General features: G+C 32.7%; 3 protein-coding genes and 1 pseudogene across 4 annotated transcripts; 2 read left to right on the top strand and 2 right to left on the bottom strand.

Annotated features, from left to right (window-relative positions):
* On the bottom strand, window positions 1–2,851 carry LOC113846607 (autophagy-related protein 16). Its single transcript, XM_027475072.1, has 4 exons — window positions 2,512–2,851; window positions 1,990–2,171; window positions 1,713–1,908; window positions 1–1,320 (listed from the first exon to the last, which is right to left on the bottom strand). Exons 1-4 carry the CDS (start codon window positions 2,653–2,655, stop codon window positions 298–300), a joined length of 1,545 nt encoding a protein of 514 aa, XP_027330873.1. The 5' UTR covers window positions 2,656–2,851; the 3' UTR covers window positions 1–297.
* Window positions 2,852–4,491: 1,640 nt separating this feature from the next.
* LOC113846736 (alpha/beta hydrolase domain-containing protein 17B-like) lies at window positions 4,492–8,254 on the bottom strand. 2 transcript variants are annotated; one of them, XM_027475328.1, is made up of 5 exons: window positions 7,853–8,254; window positions 6,178–6,214; window positions 5,860–6,096; window positions 5,716–5,763; window positions 4,492–5,309 (listed from the first exon to the last, which is right to left on the bottom strand). In XM_027475328.1, exons 1-5 carry the CDS (start codon window positions 8,152–8,154, stop codon window positions 4,818–4,820), a joined length of 1,116 nt encoding a protein of 371 aa, XP_027331129.1. In that variant the 5' UTR covers window positions 8,155–8,254; the 3' UTR covers window positions 4,492–4,817. The 2 variants fall into 2 exon arrangements, with proteins under 2 accessions (XP_027331129.1, XP_027331131.1); XM_027475330.1 differs by having other exon boundaries at window positions 5,067–5,299; window positions 7,853–8,242.
* Window positions 8,255–14,773: 6,519 nt separating this feature from the next.
* LOC113874856 lies at window positions 14,774–17,333 on the top strand (annotated as a pseudogene).
* A 2,238-nt stretch (window positions 17,334–19,571) lies between these two features.
* LOC113874855 (protein JINGUBANG-like) lies at window positions 19,572–24,875 on the top strand. The gene is made up of 2 exons (XM_027513068.1): window positions 19,572–19,742; window positions 23,568–24,875. Exons 1-2 carry the CDS (start codon window positions 19,572–19,574, stop codon window positions 24,873–24,875), a joined length of 1,479 nt encoding a protein of 492 aa, XP_027368869.1.
* The last annotated feature ends 1,546 nt before the right edge of the window (window positions 24,876–26,421 follow it).

Genomic DNA, 26,421 nt, shown 5'->3' with positions numbered 1-26,421 from the left:
CCAAAAAATACAATATTTAAATTAAATATATATAAAATTGTGCAACTTGTCTACTCAAATTGCATTGAGATTTTGAGAGTGACTAATTTAAATGAAACTTCGATTAGAATCAATATATACATTGTTCCTAATTTTGAATGGTATAGTATACTGTGTATGAACATCAAACAGTTTAACAAAGAATTCATCCAGCAAATCTGAAAACTGTACAATTCGGCATAACCACACACCCCGTTGCATATATGCAAACCTTTGTTCCTTTTGTAGGGTCAGTGTATTCAAAGAAATGAAAGGCCATTATGTCCAGATGCAAACAGTCCCATTCTTGTCAGCTGAAGCTAGTGGTTTTCCAATTCCACTCCACCTACAACACAGAACAGAAGAAGTGTGTTCCTTCAGAGTACTGACTATATCACCTTTAGATATTGACCAAATATAGACAGATCCATCAGCAGATCCAGCAGCAACGTGATTGTCATCTGGGCTGATACAAGAGCGGCTCCAATTAGAAGCCACTCTGTTTCCCGTGGCTCTTAATGTGCCACAAACTTCAAGAGATCGAACATCAAACAAGTTGTGCAAATTGTCCCTTCCACTGGTCAACACAACATTTCCATTTCGTGAAAGGGATATTGATGTGACTGCAAGTGAATGTGCAGCAATCTCGCTAAGTAGCTTTCCACTCTGAATGTCCCATAACCGAAGATTACCATCAACATGTCCAGAAAATATGGTCTGACCATCCATGCTGAAGGAAAGAGCATTGCAGTTGCTGTGAAAAATGATTGTGTTTGTGCAGTAACCTTTCACCAAGTCCCAGACTTTTATAGTACGATCATAAGCTGCACTTACAACATGACGACTTGAAACCTTGCTGACATCAACAGCACAAACTTTATCTGTGTGGCCTGTGAGGGTATGACGGACGCGGCCAGAGTTGAGATCCCACACATACAGGTTGTTTGAGCTGCTTGCAGCAATGACAGATCGATTATCATGGGTGATTGTGAGATCTAATACTGAGCCAAGGCAGCCGTGAAGATTAGAACTAATGGACCCTGTATTTGTATCCCACACTTTAACCAGCCGATCCTGTCCCCCAGTAATTAATTTACTAGAATTGTACTCAAAGAATATGGAAGCACAACCACCTTCGTGTGCACGTAACCTGTATTTGCATGAGGAAGGGATATTTGACTCCGAAAAGAATTCAGCACCTTCTTCACTCCGGCGAACTATACCATCTACCTGCTGCCTTGCAAGTTGTTCTAAACCACTGGCCTTTAGTCTCTCAACCATGTCTTCATACAGTGCGTTGGCCTAAAGTGATGGGAACTAAATTATTAGTTGAATACACAGCATACACAAAAACAAGAATTAGTAGCATTACAGTTTTGTGAAGACTCTACTCAAAATAAATTTACACTACTAATGTAACTAATCATGGTGATTCAATTCCATCATGCATTGACTTTTAAATAGATAAATCACTAACAGACAAGGTTCAGATTTCAAACTAAAAAAAAAAAGGTTATTAGTGTAACAATGATGAATCATGTACATGACATTTACCAGAGAGTTAGCAAGGCAGCATTGGTAGCAGGTTAGGGTAAGCTGAACTTAGTTCTAACTTCTAAATAATACAGAGAATGTGTACCAATACTAAATATCCAATTCTGACAACGCAAATGGTGAATGGGCAGCTATTGTACCTCATTAAGGCGTTCAGCATCCTTCATCTTTTCGAACATCCAGCGGTCAATCAACATCTTGTTTTCAGCTTCAGCTTTCTTTGCTTTAGCAGTCATCTCCTCCAGTAGTGCTTTAAGTTCAGAATTCTCACTCACAACCACTTCTAGAGCTTTAATCTTTTCTTCCAAGTCCAACTTCAACTGAGAGCACTCATCCCTGCAATGTTAACTCATGTAACACCATCATTTGCCACAAACTTAAAAAACCAACACAAAGTGTTAAGAAACATCATACAACCTCATTTCGGTCAACTCTTTTTGCAGATCAGCCACAGCATTTTCTTTCTCTTGAACCAAAGCTTTTGAAGCTCTGGACTCAGCCACTTCCACAACAAGTTGCTCAGACAGCCTCGATTGAGCTTTGTAGCATTGCTGAAGTTCCACTTGAAGATTTTCTGCTTTCTCTTTCCACTCAGAACCCTTCAAGGACACATACACACAACATTTAACCCAACAAAACCATTCCATTTGTTAAACCGTTAGAGACAGACCATGATCCAAGCAAAAACAAACACCCATGTCAAGCAGCACACAAAAATACCAATAACACAAATGTAAGAAAGGGAAGGGAAGAGTGCACCCATTATAAAAAAACCAACAACTTTGCTGAGTAAAAGATTGGAAAAATTGCTCACAGGAACTATTCAATTGTAACGAACAAAATTCTAAAATACAATTAGGAATGGAAATTAGAAAATCCACAAATTCTGCAATCCTTAAAAAGAGAGGATGACGTTTACAGTGATTACAGAAAAAGAACCTGAGAAACGAAGGGTCTAGAAAGTGCTAGAAAGGAGGGAGCATGAGCGGCTTCTTCGAGTAAATGGCGATTCCGCAGAGCCTTCAAAGCGTGTTTGATAGCTTCACCTGCAATTTCTTCTTGCGACTTGCAAGCTTTTGCCATTGCCGGTGAAAACACCTAATTATCAAATCAACTGTTTTTACTTTGTTTCCTGGAATATAAAATTGGGAGTAAATAATCACCGGAATTTACAATTTTGGATCCGCGAAGAAAACAATATCGAACAATGTTTCCGATGGAGGGGAAGAGACCCCCCTTTTTTTTCAGGGATTCAATGAGGGTACAGAGACCTGAAAGTGGGGTCCCACACCGAAGGTTATTATCCTTACAATAAAAATCTTGGGGGTCCAGGCCCATACCACAAGTACCACTGTAAGCCCATTTTGGGCCACTTTAACACATCACTCAGTTGACAAAAATTATTTCAGAAAATTTTCATTTTCCCAGTGGGCCTAAAAACAATCTTCTAACAAACCAATAATTAAAAAAGTTCCTCTATTCTTTTTTATAAAAATAGATTTTTAACGATTAATTTAATAAATACAATTTAAAACTAATAAAGTTAAATATGAAATATTATTTTAAAAAAAAAACTAAATGTGTTAACTAATTTTAACAAATTCTAAATTTTGAATACATATAAATACAAACTGTGTTAAATATTTTAAATTTTTTTTATCATAATTTAGTTGACTCAAACAAAATCGTCTCAAGTGTAGAATACATGTACTATAAAAAAAGCCAAAGAGGAAAACTTTCCATTTCATGTTAACTATTGGCCTAAGTTTAATGTTTAAAAATTATTTGTAGTTAAGATCGAATACACAGTGCATGTGAATTCAAGCTCGTACTGGGATCAAAGGCTTTGGACAGTGACTAGTGTTTTAGTAAGATATTACTACAACCAAAAAAGTAAGATATTATAGTATCCATTATTGGATTTGTGCTTTAAAAAATTATTTGTACTAGTTTTTTATATTTATTTTGTGACAATTTTGATCTTCATTCTCATATCTGTGAGGCATCTAAATTTTCATACTCACAATTTAGTTAATTGAAACACAAATCATACTTTCGTACAATTTAATGAAAATATTAATTAGAAAAACTTTAAACATAGTGTAAAGTTACAATAAGTTTAAAAAAATACACAGTGCATATGAATGAATAGATATAAATATTATGATACCAGTCTCTACACCATGTCCGAACTGATCCAAAAATTAATTACCCTATCTATTACAAATATTTTTTGCAAATACCAATAGAATATTATACTCATTGTCATCTCTATTCTGCTGCCGTTATAGTGAATTATGAGTGGAAAACTATCATATTTTAGTCTACATTCTGGCAAACGTGTTCGTAAAACTATTACCATTCTGCATGCAAATTCAAGATTTGCATATAACAACGTATCAAATGTGGTGCCCCAACAGCCAACAAGGCCTTCCAGAATTATTGTCTTCACCTCTTATTTGGTTTTTAAGATAATACATATTTCTTAACAAATATTTATTAAAAATTATCATTAAAAAGACTTTTTAAAAAAAAAACAAATCCGTACTAAGAGTTAGAGTTAGAATATAGTTGTTTTTAAGTATTTATGCAAAATCTGAATAAATGAAAGTATTATTTGAGGAAAAAAGTAATGTTATCTTAATTTTTTTAAGCAAAAATTATTTTAAAATAAATTAATAAACCCAACATGACGCAAAAAAAAGTGAGACAAACGATATAGTGGATAATTCACCTGAACATGTTGATAAATATTTCCTTTCTACCCACAACTGGCAAAGGGTAAGGCCATTTTGAAAATCTCTCTGGCTTGAAAGTGATTAAGGGGAAAAAATGTTGTCCCAATTTAGGCAGATTAGCTGCATTGGCAAAATTAAACCAAATTGTAACAAAGTAAAGAAGCTACCAACAATGATATCGAGAAAATCTAATTTAGAAATTAACAGAGTTTGGGTACGAACAAGGAAGATTTTATCATGTTAACTTTTACAAGTCATAATAAATCGCCACCCTTCTAGGCTTTAATTATTTGCTTCATTTCTATCTTAAGACTAAAACAAGGTTAGAGTCACCTGAAATCCCAAAATATCCAAATCTATAAAGAACCTATGAAGCTACGAAAGCGACATTAGCATCCTGTAAATGATAAGTTAAACCCCCCCAATGTGAGTAACTATGTATCTTTGTACTATCTCTCTCCCTATACCAAACCCATTATTGCCAATTATACAAATGCTTCAAGAGCTTCAGCGAGCTCGAGTTCTATCCAACCAATCAAGACTCTTCCTAGCCCTCCCAAAATGAACATCAACGCTTTTCCTGGATTTGTCATTGTGCTCCGTGTTTCTTCGAGATCTCTCCACATAGTCAAAAGAGATCCTTGACTTCTCTAATGTTTCAACATTGCTGAATTTGTACCCTTGAAATTTCAGTATTTCTTTCCCATCAGTGCTTTTCCTTGGTTTGTCCCTCATATCAGTACTCATCCTTGGTGCTTCAAAACAATCAATGCTTTTTCTGGCTTCTTGAACTCTATCTATGCCTCTCCAAAAGTTTAGTCCTTGAGATGGAGACTTTTCTATTGTTGATACAAATTTTTTGAGATGTTGAAGGTATTCTGGATAGATTTCTAGATTGCAGTGGTTCCCTCCTTGGAGCCATAAAGGTTCATATTTCTGTTGACAAAGTTCCCACAATTGCTTGCCATGAGAGCAATCAACAACCTCATCATCAGTTCCCTGAAGAAAGTACAAGAATGATGGTAAATTAGTCAAGCAATACTAGTACCCAAAAAATAAAGATAGGAAAGCAATATGTGTGAAGTCACAAGATCAGAAAACAATTTAACAAGCTTGTATCTGCAGCACATTGACGTTGCTTTGACCTTGATGCCAGTAAAGTCTGCTTCAATGAACAGGCTCCTACTTTTTTTTAGTTTTAATTAACTCGCTCGTGATATAAAAAGCAGCACTCTCCATTTATCAGGAAAAGAGGGCTATTTATTATTTGGAACACAATGTTAGCTCTAAGCAATATGACTTAAAGACTACAACCATTGATAACAGTTACAACTTATAATAACCACAGAACATATGATAACAATAGTTAGCAGAAAATTCAATGTAATAAATATTGAATACTTACATGAATTACTAGCACTGGACACTTCACCATGGGAATTTTATCAATGTTCTGTACAACAAACATGGAACTAAGTTAAGGTACAAATATGTAGTTTTCTTAAATCAAATTACACCAAGCATATAGGACAATGACAAAGTATCTGACCTTGTAAATGTCAAACCAGTAAGTCCGTTTCACAGGGTACATGACTCTCAGCCCAGATAGTATAGGACTGTGGAGAACAACAGCCCTTAGTTGGGGTAAGCGCACAGCAAGGTCCAAAGTAGGCCCACTTCCAACAGATTGACCATAAAGGATAATGTCTTCCTGCTTAGTACCATAGTTCTCTTCAAGATACTTATAAGCAGCTTCAATGTCAGCATAAGTATTATTCTCACTTGGCTGTGGAATGATATCCAATTAAGTGTCCTGCTGTCATCAAAAGAATCAAATAAACCAAAAATAAGTGTATAGTGTACTTACCTTCCCTGATGACTGTCCATAACCAGAGTAATCGTATCTGCATACATTAAACCAACGACCTTGAAAAAATCATCAACATGAGACATATAAATGTGTTCTTTAACAAGCTACATTACTATCATAAGCATAGAGATTAACAATCTAAAATATACAGCTAATCCATCAATGTATACAATATCATTTGTACAGAAAAGATGTAACGTGACACTCCATAGATTTGAAGTTATATGATATCTAAAACTACGAACCTACGTGAGCTTTTGTATGTTTGAAGTGTTGTTTAACCTTTTTCTGGAAAAGCCTGTGGAAGAAAAAGGAAAGACATATCCCCTATCTGAGAATAAAAGGAAATATATAGGTCAAAATTACGATGGATCTAGTGTTGTTGCATGGAGGCTGATGTGGTTGCCTAGGCACTGAGGCAAGGTGGGTTGCATGATTCATCTATGAAGGATCGCTTTTCCTTAATTCAACAAAGCAGCTGATGTGTCTGCATAATGTGACTCTTATCCCTAAAACACTTAATAGCCAACGGGAAGGGATCTAATCCAAAGGGATTTTTCAGTCACATTCAATCATCCAAACCAAATATGACCTAGAATTCCACTCCTAGATTGTCAACTAACCTACTCTACGTGCATGAAAAAGTTGAGAGACCAACAGTCTGCTGACATATTTCTTGTTTGCAGTTGGTTGACATGCATTTCAGTGTTATTATGTTTCCCGTGTTGTGTACTTGGATCACTTTATGTTTTTATTGCCTTGTGGTGATGTGATTTGTATTCCTAATTTATGTGATCATTAGATGTTATATGAATCATTGAAGTCTTAATATGGATCTCATCCCGCTTATGCTTCACAACAACAACCGTAGCATTGAATTCTCTCCTATAAATGCCCATAACGAACTTAACCGTGTACTCAGCCCAGTTATCGCTTCACTACAACACTGGCTGCATTGAAACATATCCAATAGATATAACTAACTTAACCGTGTATCCAACCCCATAATTGCTTCGCAGCAACATTGGCTGCATTGAAACCTGTATGGTAGATGGTTATAACTAGCCTAACCGTGTATCAAACCCAATTATCGCTACATCACAACACTGGCTGCATTAAAATCAATCCAGTAGTTTCTTATTAACATAACCATATATCCTTGAAACACATTTGGTCGGATAAATAAACTCCAACTTCCTTTCCATAAACAAATGCCAACTTGATTAACAATCACCAAATTTAGCTGATATTTGAAACACACTAAAAATAATGAACTAGCACACTCCCACCTTCAAATCATTATTTTCCATTCATGGAAGAACCACAGAAAACGCATGAATCAAGTACACATCCAACATTCAGTATACTTCCGAAACAAATCTACACAAAATAGCCAGAAAATCATCATTTCTCCCCAAAGGCAGCAAAACAGACTGAACACAACCTAACCAACCCCGCACAATTTTTCACTACAAAAATTCTACCCCAAATGGTACACAAATAAAATTACATCAAACGAAATTCACACACCCACAATTAGATTCATCAAACGAAATTCGCATACTCACAATCAGATACATTGGAATGAACATTTCAATATCATGTATATACCATGTATGACATTAATTAGAAAAGCAAAAGAAAAAAAGAGAAAGGAAAGAGCTTGAATTACCCCAAAAGATTAACACACAAGTGCTCACTCAACTCCACGAACAGCTCATACATCTGTCCAATATCAGCAGCATTCCCATGCGAGTAAAGGATTGTGGACTTAGCCATGGGGTGTTCCACATACACACCCACAACCTCAGTTCCACGCCGAGTGCGAAATTTCACAACTTGCACGTTCTCACGCTGACGAAAAGCCGCCAACATCAACATCCCCGTCCCTCCCTCCTTCACCACCTTGTACGACGGTGGATTCGGCGGAAAGAATGCCAGCTTGGCCGCCATTGACGATGTAACACCACCCATCTCTGATTTCTCTCTATTCTCTTCTCACAACAAAGCTACTTCACATTTTCTTTCTCTCATCTGAATTCTCGCTGCTACTTCTACTTTTCTAGATGCATGTAACTTCTTGGTTACAGGACTTGTATATATATAATGAGTCCTGTCACAGTGTTTATAATCCCCACAGTACAGTTTTTACTTATTTAATTACTATATAAGAATTAATTTATTGAAAGAAATTGGGATGTAATATATTTATGTGTATAAATATATTTAAAAATGAAAGAAATAATATTTTATTGTTTTTTGTTTGTCTGCCTTGTTGACGTCCATTGAAACTTTTTTAAGAGAGGCTGGTTGTCTTTTGTTCACGCTCACGTGGGACGCTACTGACCCCAGTTTCTTTTTCCTCTTCCTTTGTGGTCCCCTTTTGCTTTTTTCCCATTTTTCATCTTATCCTTTCTACTTCATCATATTTGCTTTTCCAGTAATCATGTTTTCATATTCATATCAACAAATATAACAAATGTTTCTAGAATTTTATTAACTAATGTTTTTAACGCATTAATATTTTTAAATATTATATTTCCAATAAAAAATTATTATATACAACTATATAATATTCTATTCCTTCCATTTTTTAAAAATAGTCATTTAAAGTTGTGACACAAGAGCCAAAAAAATGCATTTATGCAATAAATGAATAAAGAGAAGATAGAAATGGGTTTTGAGATAATAGTTATTTTAAAAAATAAAAAAACAAATTTACCTTGAAATTACAAATTAATTTTTGTTCAGAAAAATAAAATTAATTAAAGAAACTATTTTTTAAAGACCAAAGAAGTACCCGTTAAAAAATTGTATAAAAATATTGATTAAATAGTTAATAAACAATACTTTTATTGAGTTGTAGTAAAATCGTTGACAATTCTATTGGCAGTTTATTGCAAGTAATTAATATTTCTTTTGAATGGGGACTTGACAACAAAATATTAATAAGGGAAAAAGTATAAATGTCTCTGTGTTTTTTTATTTTTAAAAACTAAAATATTGAACGTCATAAATTCATTCTATTAAATAATAGTATTTACACTTAGTCATTAATGTTTTATTAAAGTAGTATTTTTTTAATTGAACGAAGAGAATAATAAAAACATAGAAAAGAACAAAGAGCGGTGGCCTAGGTAATATGATTCCTTGTTTCTCGAAGTGATGGTTGCTTCTCCAAGAGACCTTCACCATGACTTGCCTCCTAACGAGGGAAAGCCTTTCGGCCTTGGGTTACTTAAAACAAAGGGATAAATTTTACTTCTAAATTATATTGGTTTTACCTTGTTAATTTATGACAATTTTAAATATCAAATGTTTATTGATATAAAACTTTAATTGTAAGTGAAAAAAAAAAAACTATATTGAAGGCATCTAGAAAACTATACTTAATATTTTTCTTTCTCAATAGGACCTCATATTGACATGGGCACAGGATTGTCCTCTTTAATGCACCGGTATTGCTAATGTCACCTTAATTAACCATTAATTAATCGTCTAAGAACTTTTTTTCTCCCGAGGGAAAAATTCAACAGAAAACCCGGATTTCGGGTAATGAAGACAGATCAGGTTTTATGGTAATGAAGACAGATCAATGGGTTCAATTGTCTTTAGTCCCAAAATTCAAACACATAACATAAGGTTCGGACTGTGGAAGGGACCCATGTTGCAGGAAACACTATATCTTGTGTCCATCATTCCATGTTTTCGCTCTGTGTCAACAACCCGCAATTTTTCCGAGGAAGCCAGGGACCAATAAGACAAATCAATACAAACTAAAAATCAATTCAAGTTTCCTACCAAGAAAAAATTAAATAAAATCAATTCAATTTATAGCTTTACCTACATGTTTTAAACTTTCCAAATGCATAATTCTTACCCTTCTGCAGTGATTTCATGGAAGAAAAAGGTTAACCACTTTCCAAACATTTTTTTACGTTTGCTTAGATAAATTAAGAATACACTGTTAAGGTCGTGGTATAAAGAGACAAGATTAAGTTTTGATGATAATTTTAAATATCACATTATTCCTAATTTTGTTTGAAGAAGAATGATTATTGATCAGGGAATTTAAGAAAAAAAAAAGTTATTGATTTCATTTTATACAAATTCAAATCTAAAAATATGTGCCACAAAATAAGAAATGCGAGTGTTTATGTGGAAAAATAGTAATGTAGAAGCTATTTCACTTTAAAGAATCAAAATCCAAATTTGTATATATTAGATTTGCCTGCATGGTCCTTTATTTTTTCCTCCTTTAAAATAAGTGATATATTTTAAAGAGTAAAGTATAGAGTTATATTTATTAATTTAAAAATCAATAAAAGAGATTTTATCAACACATATTTTTTATCATAACCTTTAATGGATAATCTTTTTCATCTCAGGGACTAGACGTGACTCGTATTTCAAATCTTTAAGCCCACCATGTCTCTAGCCTGAGATGGTCCTTTTTATGGTTTTGGACCACAGGGTGCACCCAGGTTCCACAAACACACTGAATATTTGTTGGACTAAGAAACTATGTGTGTTGACCTAAAAACAAAAAATAAACTGTGTATAGATAAAAATAAAAAGTCTTCGTTGTTAAAAAAAAATATAGTTTTCACATTTTTATAAATTAAATTAGAATTTTATTAACTTAAAATTTAGGATAAGCAGTTAATAATAGTAAAATTTATTAAAAATAAAAATATTTATTATATTTTTATAACTTTAATATAATAATTATGTATTTTTTTAAAAAATATATATATTTGTAAATATTTAAATTCAATCCTAAAAACTGCAATTAACAAAACTTATTAAATTAAACTATATATGTGCACTTACGCAAGAAAAAATGTTAGAAACTCTTATTCACTTTATAATTGACATTACAAATAGTAGTGCACGTACACCTTTTCAAAAGCAAATATATCGGATACGGATCCAGTACAGTTGACGCGAGAACTGCACGTGCAGTTCTTCATTCGCTTAAGCCATTTTGACACGGCTTAAGCGAATTTGACAATTTTAGCTTAAGCCCGTATATGCTAGCTTAAGCGGACGAAGGCTTAAGCCAATACCACAAGCATGGAGCGACACATTGAACTAAAGCGAATGGGTGATGCGCTTGAGCTAAAATATACTCGCTTAAGCGAAAAATAATAGAGAGGATTACAAAATGGCTTAAGCGTGCTTGATTTAGCTTAAGCTGATGAGTTGTGAGCTTAAGCGCATATTTATAAGGCTTAAGCGCGTATATGATGGGCTTAAGCAAAACCTTAATGGCTTAAGCCTAAAAAAACAGAGAGCACACCTCCTAGGATCACACATTCGCTTAAGCCTTCATGACTTGGCTTAAGCGGAGAAACCAATAGCTTAAGCGGATATGCTTTAGCTTAAGCTAAAATTGCATAAAAAGAATGCAGAGAGAATGCTCTTTTGGACTGATAAACTGGCTTAAGCTATAACATATTGGCTTAAGCGAACCAATACCAGCTTAAGCGAGAACTATATAGCTTAAGTGAAATTTGTGGGCTTAAGCGATTATTGGGGGGCTTAAGCGAAAATGCAGGAAAATTGAAATACAACAGCTTAAATTGACAGACATGGATATACTATTTCTGAAAACAAAATACATTTGTCCTTTACATAATTGTTTTTGGCAAAAGAAAATAAAATGATTACTATATGTATGTGACAAGTTTTAATTTATAAGATAATTTGTTGGATTTATTTAGTAAACAAGTCATACAAATTATAAAAGAGAATCAAAATAAAAGGAATTTAGATAGGTGGTTAATAAAGTGAAATTTCATAATTTAGCTGCAACAAACTAAATAGGTCCTTGAAACTTTACAATATGAACTAACTTCAAACATAAACTAAAATCTAAACTTTAAAACCAAATAAAGAAAAAACAAAGTGTTCATGCATCTTATAGATCAACATCATTATGAATAGGCTGGTCGTCCTCCACATGGTCTCCTTCCCCATCACCACCTTCATGATCAAGTTGTGCTTCCGTTTCTTCTTCTTCCCCTTCTCTTTCTCCCCTTTCTTCTGGTTCCTCTCCTTGTGGTCCACCATCTTCATGATTTGCATTAGGTTCATTTGAGAAGGAAGGTGTGTCTCCAGGCCATGACACTACACTTGCAAAATCCTCTGGGGTTGGCCATGGAAATGTTGAAGTCTCTCCTGCATGCTGGTGTAGGGTAAAGCGATAGAAAGAGTTATTAAGGCTGGTGTAGGCTCGATGGTTAGCCGTCATCTGGTAGTGTATATGTGTATATGCCCGATTGTTGTCCTCCATTTGTTGCTGTATTTGATTCAGATGTTGGGTGATACGCCATTCCATGGGTGTCATTTTGGGGATAGATGGTTGTGCTGATGGTGGTGCTGATGAAGAAGGATCAGAAGCTGGGTGTGGTTGTGGCTGTGGCTGGTCCAATGAGTTAATGCAATAGTTGTTTATGAACTGGGCATTTATAGGTTTTTTCAACTTGATGCTTTGTGTTGGATTGTTTGGTATCTGAACACCTTGGGCAGCACATAAAGCAGTGATTAATGCTGGAAAGCCCAAGGGCTTTGTTGCAGATGCATTAGGGGAGTTGGTGGACAAAACAAGCTGGTGAATCTCCTCAGAGATCATAGTTGCAATGTCAATTGTGAGGTTTTCCATAATGCTGAAGACAAGGTAGGCCCGAGGCATGCGGAGATCTGATGTGTGAGTGGTTGGAGCAATGTTTGCAAAGAGAAATGACATCCATATTTGAGTCAGTGTCTTCAAATTCCCTCTCTTGAACCTCATTGGCTTGCCTTGATAGTTAGTTTCATATGATTTGTTGGGAATGCATAAGGACCTTGCTACATCATCATCATTAAATCCTGTGGTCAGGCGCCTCCGCTACTGGTATTCGCACAATTGTCCTTCTTCTAAGGTGAGGGGGTTCCCCAGTAATGCATTGATAACATCTCTATCATAGGAGATAAATGTCTTTCTAACGCAAGACTTCTTCTCAGATTTTTGTGGATGCAAGGGCCATGCATTGGCATAAAACTCCTTCACTATGTCTACATCAATTTTATTTGGTGGGTCAGCCAATATATTCCATTTTCTCCTCTGCAGCTCTTCTGTAAATTCAGCAAATTGTCCCTCCTCCAAAATAATTTTCCTTTCAGGCAGAAATTCCCTTGGGTGTAATTCCAAATATCTCTGAAAATGCGCTCGACTGAAGAACCTGTATCTGTCAAAGGTAAGTTGCTGACTGGGGCTCGGTTGTGTTAGAGGTTCATTATCCTGAGTTCCTGTATGGTGTACATGTTGTGAAGCCTCTCCAACATCTGAACGTTGCTTCTTTCTTTGGGGAATTGATTTTTTAGGAGCCATATCTGCAAGGTAACAAATTTCAATACTCAGATAATTGGAAAATACACATAATTTTGACAAATCTCAATACTCGCTTAAGCCAAAATCAGGCGCGCTTAAGCGTTTCTTTACAGAAAGAACTTTGCTTCACATAAATATTGATGTCAATCTAACAACAAACAGAGTGATAATCCTAAACTCTAAAAACATTAACCCTAAACCCTTGAAAGCATTTTTCCATAATAGTATCTAGAAGCATGGAACAATCCCTAACCTAAAAGGTAGGAGAACAACATATTGCTGTAAGAGTTCTTACCTGGAATCGTTGAGTTGCTCTGATAATGGGAGAGGAATGCTGCAATGGGGAGAATCCTGGATTTGGGGTGGGGTTTAGGGTTTTTCAATATTTTTTGATATAAGGATGAAGTGAATGAAATGAGAGAATGGGTTTAAGGCTGGGCGACGTTGACAAATTCGTGAGCTTTGGAGAGCGGTTATTCTTTCAACCGCTCTCTACAAGTGAACTTCTGAGAGCGGTTCAAATATAACCGCTCTCCAAGTTCACTTCTGAGAGCGGTTATATATGAACCGCTCTCATAAGTTAACTTTAGAGAGCGGTTATTTTTGAACCGCTCTAAGAAGTGCACGTATGAGAGCGGTTATGTTTGAACCGCTCTCAAAATTTCAATTTTGAACGAGTTTTCAACTTCTGAGAGCGGTTCATGCGTAACCGCTCTCAGAAGTTGAATTTTGAACTTCTGATTTGAACTTCTGAGAGCGGTTCAAACATAACCGCTCTCCAAGTGTACTTTTGAGATCGGTTATAATTGAACCGCTCTCATATGTGCACTTATGAGAGCGGTTATGTTTGAACCGCTCTCAGAAGTTAATTTTGAACCTTGACACTTTGAACTCTGAGAGCGGTTCAAACATAACCGCTCTCAGAAGTTCAAACATTTTAAGCCAATAAAGTATCGCTTAAGCCGTAATGAGCTTATGCGAAAATTCTAGCTAAAAAATTATAACTTTCGCTTAAGCGGTCTATGAACGCTTAAGCGAAAAAGCGTCGTTTTGGCGCGAATCTTTCATTTGTGTGGCGTAAGCTTGAAGAAAAGCTTCATTTAACCCCTAAAATGCTCTCTCTTAAAAATATACATGCTTGGTACAAATAAGAGACTTAAAAAAAAACAAGTTACATTCAACATATACTAACTTGAAGCTTCATTGACATTGATAACCATGGAACCATCTCCATTGTCAGGTATCTTTTTTCATTTTAACATTTACGTCTTTTGCATTTGCTATATCCTAAATTTTCCATAATGTGAGATGTTTAACATGGGATTTTTTGTTTATGTTTTTGGTAGAAGACATAACTAAAAACATTGTGGACTGGAAGCCAAAAGTTGGATTAGAGTTTGATAATGTAGAACAAGCATGGAATTTTTGGACTGAATATGGTAGGAGGATCGGATTTGGAGTTAGAAAGTAGTATTTTAATAAGAGAAAGGAAGATGGTGCTATTACTTCTTGCAGATACGTTTGTTGTAAAGAAGGTCTTCGAAAAGGGAAGAAACAAGATTGTCAAGTTGCTAAACATAGAGCTGAGACAAGAACAAATTGTTCTGCCAGAATTGCAGTATCTTTGGGGAAAAATGAGAAGTTTATAATTCATGAGTTTGTAGAAGATCATAATCATCCCTTACAACTTGAGGAGACAGCTCACATGCTTGCTTCTCATCGTAAGATAAGTGAAGTTCAAGCTTATGAGATTGAAATGGCTCAAGAATCTGGTTTGCAACAAAAATCCTCATTTCAACTCCAAAGTACACTTGCAGGCAATAGATGCAATATCGGATATACTCGGTTGGATGCAAAAAATTACTTGAAGGAAAGAAGACAAAGAAGTATGGTTTATGGAGAAGTTGGTTGTGTGATGGAATATTTTCAGCAACAGTTGTTAGATTGTCCTTCATTTTTTCATGCATATCAGATAGATTGTGATGAACAAATTACAAATGTATTTTGGGCTGACGCGAAGATGATTTTAGATTATGCATATTTTGGTGATGTAGTTTCTTTGGACACTACATATTGCACTAATCGTGCAAATAGACCTCTTGCCTTGTTCACAGGTTTTAACCATTATAGAACCACCATCATTTATGTTGCAGCTTTGTTATATGATGAAACGGCTGATTCGTTTAAATGGTTGTTTGAAACATTTATAGAAGCACATAATCACAAAAACCTATAACAATGTTTACTGACCAAGATCAAGCCATGGCTAAGGCCCTTGTAGAAATCATGCCAGAGACACATCATTCTTTGTGCACGTGGCATTTAATGCAAAATGGGATCAAACACCTTGGTAATTTGATGAAGGGTGGGAGTCATTTTTTAAGAGACTTCAAAAAATGCATGTATGACTTTGATACCTTCACTGACTTTGAGAAAGCTTGGACTAAGATTGTTCAAGAGTACAATGTCCATGACAACAATTGGATAAACTCACTTTATGCCATAAAAGAAAAATGAGCATCATGTTATATGAAAGAAGTTATCACCCTAGGGATGCGGAGTACTCAACTCTCTGAAAGTTTAAATTCTGATTTCAAAGCTTCTATGAAACCTGGTGTTAGCATTAAACAATTCTTCCAAAGTTTTGAACGTATAGTTGAAGCGAAGCGTTACAATGAACTAATTTGTGAGTATGAATCCCGACATAAGCTACCAATGTTGAGATATGAGATGTCTCCCATCTTGATACAAATGGGAAAAATTTACACTTATCCTATATTCACCCTTTTCCAACAAGAATTTACTTCATTCTTAACATGTTGCATTTCAGAGAGGATTGAATCTCCTCCTATATTTGAATATGTCATCACTACAGTCAATCAAGAGAAATCATGCAGAGTATCATTTGATAATGTCTCAAAATCAATTTCTTGCACCTATAAAAAATTTGAAACATTTGGTATGCTTTGTTCCCATGCATTGAAGGTATTTGAAGCAAATGATGTCAAGGCTATTCCTGAAAAATATATCCTTAAGAGATGGACAAAGGAAGGTCGTTCCGGCATTATAAACAATTTCATACGAAGAGAGATTGAGGGGGATCCAAAAGTTGCTACCACACAACGATACAGACAACTTGCTTCTAAAATGATTAGACTTGCATCAGAGGTATCTAGTTCAGAGGAATACTCGACATTAGTGGATGAATGTTTAAATGCTGTGTGTCGTCAAATCTCACACCTTCGATTACAAACACAACATGTTGACAGTGACACTGACAATCATGCATCTAAGTCGATGATCAATGATGGTACAATCCCAAAAGGTTTCAAGCACCGACCAAGCTTAAAGAGGAATACATATAAACGACTCAAAAGTTGGGTTAAACTACAAGGAAAAAGGAAAAGAAATAGGATAACGAGAGGTCAATTACAAAACCAACATACTAAGGTACATATATCAATCAATTTGCTAATGCATTACTTTCAATTTTGATTCCTTATTAACCATATGGTGTTTATTTGATAAATATTTTAGGAATATCAACCCAGTCCTCCTTCTGAACCTTGTGATATACATTGTTCAACACCTCCATCTTATCATCCTCCTCAAACTTTGAACAATCAATTCAATTTCACTACATTATTGACCGTAAGTTCATTAAATTTCAAAATGAAAATTTAGTGCTTTAGTTCATCGTTGTATAATTTTGTTTGATAGATTTATGTTTTTTTTTCAGGACCCTTTGGATGACACAACTTGTTCAATCCTTGATTAATAATTAAAAGTTGTTGTATCTTAATCATTTTATTTTCTTTTGCCAAAAACAATTATGTAAAGGACAAATGTATTTTGTTTTCAGAAATAGTATATCCATGTCTGTCAATTTAAGCTGTTGTATTTCAATTTTCCTGCATTTTTGCTTAAGCCCCCCAATAATCGCTTAAGCCCACAAATTTCGCTTAAGCTATATAGTTCTCGCTTAAGCTAGTATTGGTTCGCTTAAGCCAATATGTTATAACTTAAGCCAGTTTATCAGTCCAAAAGAGCATTCTCTCTGCATTCTTTTTATGTAATTTTAGCTTAAGCTAAAGCATATCCGCTTAAGCTATTGGTTTCTCCGCTTAAGCCAAGTCATGAAGGCTTAAGCGAATGTGTGATCCTGGGAGGTGTGCTCTCTGTTTTTTTAGGCTTAAGCCATTAAGGTTTCGCTTAAGCCCATCATATACGCGCTTAAGCCTTATAAATATGCGCTTAAGCTCACAACTCATCAGCTTAAGCTAAATCAAGCACGCTTAAGCCATTTTGTAATCCTCTCTGTTATTTTTCGCTTAAGCGAGTATATTTTAGCTCAAGCGCATCACCCATTCGCTTTAGTTCAATGTATCGCTCCATGCTTGTGGTATTGGCTTAAGCCTTCGTTCGCTTAAGCTAGCCTATACAGGCTTAAGCTAAAATTGTCAAATTCGCTTAAGCCGTGTCAAAATGGCTTAAGCGAATGAAGAACTGCACGTGCAGATCCCGCGTTAACTGCACTGGATCCGTATCCAAATATATCACACGAAAATATGTTCTAACACTGGAAGATAATGATTTACTATGTTTAAATGCATAAATTTAGAGTAAAAATTAAGGAATATAACGTTAATTTGACGAGAAAATTTCATAAGAAAATAATGTTACTTTTGTGAAAAACAAATTATTCATAGATAAAAGAAATTTTGACGAGAATGCTAATAATAAAATTATAAAATTTTCTTAACAAGAACTCAAAATTGAATACTTTTTATATATAATAAGTTAAGTAACTTTTAGACTTCAAATTAAATTAATTTGAACAATTTGAAATATATGAATATAATTTTTATTCAATATTAATAAAATAATTAAAGCCCATTAAATTTACTTAGTTATGATTGTTTGGCACGGTTGAAATAGATGTGAGACCCAATCTCATTTTTAGGGAGAAGGTAATATATTTGTAAATTAAAACTGTAAAAGAAATAAAGAATAAGAATTTCAATCATAATAAAAATAGATATTATATCACAATAATATTAAGCAATAAAAGACTAATATTTAACGTAAAAAATCTCTAATGCTAAAGAAAAAAATTACAAGATAAACTCTAAAAAGTATTTTACTGTATATAAGAAATAACTGATAATAATATTTTTTTTACTCACTCTTTATAAAAAAATATAAAATATAGTATTTTTTATTGAAATTCATTATAGTCAAATACTATAAAGTTTACAATATCATGAAGTTATATAAATGATACTTAAAACTTGATGCATTTCTTTCTCAAGATTTATTCACACTCTACTCGTCTCTCACTACATGAAATTTTAATTGGACTTCTCTTAAAAAAAAAAGAAGTTTTATTTGCTTCTACTTGATGATATCCTTCATCTGATATTGCCTTTATTTATAGAGGAAACAATGCAATGTAAACTCATCAAAACAATGCAGCACCGTAATTACACGTAAGCATACAAGTCTTGCACCTCTCCTACATTTTGTGGGTGAGGAACTGTAAAATTTCACACTTAATCCATAGTGAAAATTTTGCCTTGGCTAGACTAGCATGCATTTTGTAAAGAAAAATGATGTTTATAATTATATACTAATTAGATGTATATATCTAATAAAAGATTAGAAGAAAAAAATAGAAAATATAATAAAATAATGTTAAAAAATATTTTCTTCTTAGCATTCCTTTTTATGTAATGGACATGTGTATAAGAAGGAACAGCAAATTGTATATTTGTCAATTTCCAATTGATCGAGTAACCTGACAATGGAGACACACATAAAACCATGCACTCAAATTTTGCTTTAGTCAAGCTTTAATTTGCCTACTAAAAATAATAATATACATATATAAAACATCAATTACACTAAGTCACAACCTTCGACGAAAAGAAAATATTGACAGTTGTTCTCTCTCAACCATAAAACGAAAAGAAGGTTCCAATATACTTCCAAAACTCACAAACACACGTATGAGAAAATGTCTTTGGCGTGGCTAGCTTTCCCTATGAACCATGCCTTTGTGTTTTCATACCACACCGTCCTTATAGATGTAGTCAGCGCACTAGTTTATCTCAATGCCCTTTTTGTTCACTCAGAAAAAGACATCAAAGGATCGCAACACCCTACTGTCCCTCCATTCGAATCAAAGGTACATGCGTTTTGCTCTACCGCTAATTATATTAAAATCAACCTAAGTGGTTCATTACATGTGCACATAATCATTAATTTAAAAAGCATTAGTTTGATGCCGTAATAAAATATGCATAAGCATGTTCTACATTCTATGAACACCCAAAAGAATATACTTTTCAGTGCAACTCCATTAATTTGAGTGAGGTTTTGTACAAGAAAAAGAGTAACGCGACATAGAATGACACGTTTTCATAGCTAGCCCGGACCTTTTGGCAGTGATCCGATACCATGCTGGCACGTAAGCACAAATAGGTTTAAATTGGAGCCCTATGCATTCATCATTGTTGTTTAATGCTTTTCAAATTGCCATTTACATGGTATTAATGCTATATTCGAGGGCCACATAACATATTTTATCCCCTTTGGTTGGATTCTACTATATATTGCATCGATCAAACTCACGTTTCTTGCATAGGTATCCTAATAATAATGTCTCCCAACAAAAGAAAATTATTGATATCATTAGGTGATAAACATAAATAACTCTACTTTAATTAATTGAAAACGAACTTTGCTGGTAGTAGCAGCACAAAAATGCAATAAAAGAGGATTCCGAGGAAAGCTTAAAATAAGCAATGGTATTCCTCAGAAAGAGAAACGAAGATTATGAAACAATAAACAATAAAAAGTTAAATCAGAGTGGATGAATAATAAAGTGACAGTATATCGTTTTTTAATGTTGAAGTTTTAAAAAAATCATCATGAGTTAACTAAAGCGATTTTTAAAAACATAATTAGTATATTAAATTGAATCTAATAAACACATAAGTGTATACATTCAAGTAGTAACTAAATTGATGAATTACTTGAGGGGCTTTTGATATTATTTCACCAATGAAAGTACTTGCGGAGAGAAAGGGTTTCTATATGGCAAGCTAGTCTGATCACATTTAAAGAATACAAAGATATCTTAGGTGGAAACAAAAACTCATAAATATTAGTTATCTTAAGTTCTTTGCTGCAAATTTTATATTCTCTTTGACTTAATTATTCTCCCTCTCAAGTTTAGACCTCCCTTAAAAACATCCCGATATTAAAGGAAAAAGCCCAGCAAAAAATGAAAAAGATGTTCATAGTGAAAAACGATAAAGAGTACAAGTAAAGTGAATCAATGGAAAATAAAGTAACGATCTCGCCTTGGGGATTTCCTTAAAGTAAAATTATAAACAGAAGAAATTGCGAAGCTTTTAACTATCTTGTATTGGTCTAATGAAAATGACTCGAGACACTTCAACATATAATGCGATTTCAATAAAATGAATATTGATAGAAGAGGCATCACAATATACATATATATAAGGTTTCATCGGTAGGGTGGGGGAAATGATCAGCAATAGTATATGTGACAAAGAGAAAGAATGTGAAATAATAAATAATGGAAAAGGTTAAATTAAAGCGGATGATGAATAATAATAAAGTCAGGAAGCATCGAAAATTTTAACGTAAAATAAAATAAAAAGAGAACAAATCATGACACTTTTAAAAAAGAATAAATTTAGCTCACTATCATGTGTGTGTGTTTCCACTGTTTGAAATAATAATTGACGGTCTAGCTACACCAAAAGAGGTAACCTAACGTTTCGTGGAAATGATCATTTTACACAGTCGTTGGGAGTAATGGGCATTGGGAAAAAAATAAAAGAGAGAGAGAGAGAGATTAAGTAAAAAGAATATAATAAAAATAAAAATAAAAAATTAGTAAAATTTAAATATTAAAAAATACATATAAAAATATAATATTTTCATTTTTTACATTTATTGTAAAAAATGAAATTTTGTACATGAATTAAGAAAATATTTAATATTTTAAATTTTATACAAATTATTATTAAAATCCTTATCGTATTATATAAATTGATACCTCACTTATTTATTATCCTATGTCAAATACACATTAATTATTAAGAATCAAATTATTATAAAATTATTCATTAATTTATAAAATAATAATGCAAATTAAATTAATAACGTAGTATAGAAAAAAAAAAGCATCACTTTTGCAATTAAACTATTCAACAATCAATCACTTATTTAATATTAATTCCAGTCACAAAACATTCACTTAAAGAAATTTAAGTAAGTTTTTATTAAATTTAATTTATTTTATAATTTTTAAAAACTTTAAATTTTATCAATTTAATGAGTAGATTAAAAATAATTATCATTTGATTAAGTTTTCATTCTATAAATAGTACTCTTTTAAAAATATAAATAAATGCTAAGTGTTAATATATATATATATAATTATTAAGATGTCTTAATATAACACATTTATTATGAAAATATTATAAAATGTAAAAATTATAAATTTAAACCATAGAATTAAATATAAATAATTGATATTAAAAATTAATTAGTGACTATATAATTATGCAATTTTTGCATATATTTTTAAAAATTAAAAATTTAACAGTATTTATTTATTTTTTACAATAATAAAATAGTTTTACTTGAGAAAATTTTTATATACATACAAGATGTTGAAAATCAAACCAAACTATTTTCGAAAAGTTAAATCAAATTGAAAAAACTAACAATTAATCAAATAAAAAAATTTAATAAGATACATTTTATAGGATTTAGATTTTTGGCTTTTTTATTTAAATATTACAAATTTAAAAATAAATTCTTAAATTATTGATTTTTTTAATACTATTTTTTGAAGTTAGTTGACGTGACATAATATTTTACTAAAATAGTTGATGAAAATAATAATTTTTTAAAAAATTATAAATTTTATTATCAGAAGTACAAAATAATCAAATCGTAGTACATATTAACATTTAGATAATTTTATAATATTTATGACAAAATTAAATGTCATAAAAAATAAAAAAACTCGTAAATTGTAACATTTGTTACGATTGTAGTAAGTTTCACAATAAAAATTACATATGTCATGATTTTTATTCATTACACGAATTAAATATAAATTTTTTTAATTTATTATAAAATTATAACCACGTCATAATAAAATAAAATAAATTAAAATTATACCTAAAAATAATTTTTTTATTTACATATTAATTTAAATTACATCTTAATTAAAAAAAATAAAATTATTAACATAAATAAGTATAATATTTTTTATCATTAGATACTAATTATAATTATATTAAAATTAAAAAATAAATTATTAACATAATATCAGAAAATATTTTTTATATTTACATAAAAATTATTAATGTGATTATAATACATAATTTATTTTTATTAATTTTAATAATATAATTAAACAAAATTTAATTTAAATTTATATACATAACATGACCACATTTAAAATAAAAGTTAAACTACTAATATAATATTAAAAATATTTTTTATTTACATACAAATTAAATTATATATTAATTAAAAAAATAAAATTACTAACATAATTAAGTATAATATTTTTTATTATTAGATATTAATTATAAATTACATTGAAATTAAAAAAAAGTAAAATCAGTAACGTAATACTAGAAAACATAAGATAGTGTAATATAAATGTATTAATAATTTAACCTAATAATATTAGATTTAATTTATTATACTGTTTTATAGAGATAATAGAAGAGATTACAACAATAAAGGTGAGATAAGATTAAGGATTATAATTTATATATATGATTAAAAATTTAGTTTTGAATATTATAAATTTAGAGATTGAAATTATAATTCGTATTCCGAAAAATGTTTGTACCATCCTAGTTAAAATTTCAAGGTCCAATTTAACGTCCAATTTTGTATACGAAATAGATTGATAATAGTTTATGCAATATAGTTTGTGAATGAATATTAGAAGCATAAGGAGGACGCTGACCAATCAGATTCCTTGGGTCCAACAAATCTTAGGTGGACCCCGCCACTTCTTTTATTGCCCCACCATCCTACTCCTCGAAGCCTTCTGTATTCGCCACGTGCCCCTCCATCAACAAATCCCAACCACTACTTATGTTCCCGCTCCAGCAACTTCCTTTCGCCACACTCCAATGGTAACACTCAAACCCACGACAATCATCTTCGTTGCATATACTCTCTCAACTTTCAGTCTTTCACCTCCACAATGAACGGTTCCACCACCCTCAAACACCACTGTGTCACTTCCCTCAAAACCCTAACACCCCATATCACCTGCCTCGCGGTCCACCGAAACCTTCTCTACGCCGCATCCATCAACCTAATCAACGTCTTTGACCTCTCCCATTACACTTACATCGACGCATTCAACGATAGCCCCGCGTCAGGGTTCGTCAAGTCCATCGCGTTCAGCGGTTCAAGGGTCTTCACCGCTCATCAAGACTGCAAAATCCGCGTGTGGCTCATCACTCCCTCAAAACGACACCGTCTCCTTACCTCCCTCCCCACCGTAACCGACCGTTTGCGCCGCGGTATCATACCCAAAAACTACGTCAGCGTTCGACGCCACAAGACCAGGCTCTGGATCCAGCATTGCGACACCGTTTCGGGTTTAGCGGTGAACCAGAAGCTTATGTACTCGGTTTCGTGGGACAAAAGCTTTAAGATATGGGACTTGTCACGTTACCAGTGTTTGGAGTCCGTTAAGGCGCACGAAGACGCCATCAACGCCGTTGCTGTTAATGACGACGGCATCGTTTACACGGCGTCCGCGGATGGGTGCATCAAGGTTTGGAAGAGGGATGATGAGGTGAAACGGCACGCGTTGGTGAGCACCGTGGGGAAGCAGAAGTCAACGGTGAATGCGCTTGCATTGGATGGCGACGGCACGGCGTTGTTTTCTGGTGGTTGTGACGGGACGATCTGCCGGTGGGAGAGTAAGTGTGAGGAAAACGACGTCGTGAAGGTGGAAAAGTTAAGGGGTCATAGTGGGGCCATACTGTGTCTGATCCACGTGGCAGGTTTGTTGGTGAGTGGGTCAGCAGATTTGACGGTTAGGATATGGCAACGGGAAAGAGGAGGAGGAAGTAGTGGGTATTGTTGTAGGGTGGTGTTGGAAGGGCACGAGAAACCGGTTAAATCGTTGGTGGCATTTTCGGGTGGTGAAGGTAACTCAAACGGTGTCGTTACGGTCTTCAGTGGAAGCCTTGATGGGAATATTAAGGTGTGGGAGGTGTTTGGTTTTGTTTGAATTAATCTGCACAGTGCATACCAATTCCACCTTTTCAAAATTTAAAACACGATAGTAAGCTGGCTAGGTTGTATTTCTTACACTAACGTGGTGTGAGTTTGCTATATCAATACTTAGTCAAGTGCAGGCCACAAATTAAATATGCTGCCATCGGTAGTTTACACAACACCATATATAAAACCAATCTTCAAACCAGATTCCATGTGAAATACTTTATTAACTCCATACTAAAATGTGCTTAACTCCTTCATTAAATAAAAATTTCAAGTGTTTTTATTATATTTTTAAGAGACTAATTTAAGAAAGTTGTTGGGGTGGGGTGGAGGAGAAGAGGGGAATCATTTTCATTCCATTTTTTTAGCACTAATGTACAAAAGAATGTATATATATATATATATAAACTCGAAACCTATTGTTTATATTTAAATAATTCTAATATAATTTTATTATTTTACAAATTTTGATAAGATAATTTTTTGAACACACAATAATTATTCAAACTTTTAATATACTCAAAAAATTATATATTATTATGGTGAAAATTATAATATTTTTTTATGTTTATAATATATTTTTATCTAATTTTTAAGGTTTTTATTGCGAGATTTTAATGAATAAGCCTAGTTTCATATAATATATCCTTTATTCTTTCAAAGTTCACTTTAGTCTTCTTGATTTAGTTTGTTGCTGGAGAATTCATCAATCAATGCAACTTTTACTAAATTTATAAAAAAAATTAAAATTGTACTATCTGTTGATGGAGGTAAGGAAAAGAAAAGAAAAAACAAATTTGTACTACATATTATTTTTAAAAATTAAAAACTTTTTTTAAAAAGTACATCAAGCATAGTTTATTATTCAACACTTCTTATTATGGTAACATGCTTTTAACATATTTAATTATTTATAATTTTTATATAAAATTGTAAACCATCTCATATACAATTTTTACACAAGCAATTAGATTGCAAATTTCCTATTGACATATTGTTAAGATAAATAAGCAAAAGGTTATTATTCTAAATTACTTAAAGTATTTTCCATAAATATATATACTATTCAAGTTTATTGTTCATTGTTCTCTCTTTCTCTTAGATTGAACTAATTATTCTAAATCCTAGATTCAAAAAACGAAAAGGAATCAGGCAAAAATAAAATAAACTCGTGACATTGAAAAAATCTAATAAAAAAGAAGTACAAGTACATACAATTAAAAAGAAAAAGAAAAATAAGACATAAGATAGAAGTCTAAACTTAAAGTAAAATTCCAAAGAATTATCTTGATTTTCACTTACATTTAAAGAATTACATATTATGGTGATAAAAATTATAATGCATTTTAATATTTATAATAATTATTTATTTAAAAAAATTCTCACTATAAAACTTAAATTAATAAACTTAATTTAATTAAAAAAATGGCGCCAAAATAAATAAATTTCATGTCTAATAACTTCTATATAATATTTTTATGGACGTTCTTTTCTAAAATATATTATTATTTTTTTATCGTAGAAAATGCAAGTGCAGTCGTGCAGCCTACTTG

This window comes from Abrus precatorius, unplaced genomic scaffold, assembly GCF_003935025.1.
Source record: "Abrus precatorius isolate BTA unplaced genomic scaffold, Abrus_2018 Scaffold8, whole genome shotgun sequence".
In the NCBI taxonomy this organism is placed as follows: Eukaryota; Viridiplantae; Streptophyta; class Magnoliopsida; order Fabales; family Fabaceae; genus Abrus; species Abrus precatorius.
The sequence above is the reverse complement of the archived record's forward strand: the minus strand, read 5'-3'. Positions and strand labels throughout refer to the sequence as shown.

Coding starts and splice junctions, on each gene's coding strand:
- LOC113846607 (XM_027475072.1), bottom strand. CDS start 2,655: ATGGCAAAAGCTTGCAAGTCGCAAGAAGAAATTGCAGGTGAAGCTATC. Junction 2,172..2,511: donor CTAGACCCTTCGTTTCTCAG/GTTCTTTTTCTG, acceptor GTGTCCTTGAAG/GGTTCTGAGTGGAAAGAGAA. Junction 1,909..1,989: donor AAAGAGTTGACCGAAATGAG/GTTGTATGATGT, acceptor TTAACATTGCAG/GGATGAGTGCTCTCAGTTGA.
- LOC113846736 (XM_027475328.1), bottom strand. CDS start 8,154: ATGGGTGGTGTTACATCGTCAATGGCGGCCAAGCTGGCATTCTTTCCG. Junction 5,764..5,859: donor ACTGGTTTGACATTTACAAG/GTCAGATACTTT, acceptor TTTGTTGTACAG/AACATTGATAAAATTCCCAT. Junction 5,310..5,715: donor GTCCAGTGCTAGTAATTCAT/GTAAGTATTCAA, acceptor TACTTTCTTCAG/GGAACTGATGATGAGGTTGT.
- LOC113874855 (XM_027513068.1), top strand. CDS start 19,572: ATGTCTTTGGCGTGGCTAGCTTTCCCTATGAACCATGCCTTTGTGTTT. Junction 19,743..23,567: donor TCCCTCCATTCGAATCAAAG/GTACATGCGTTT, acceptor AATGAATATTAG/AAGCATAAGGAGGACGCTGA.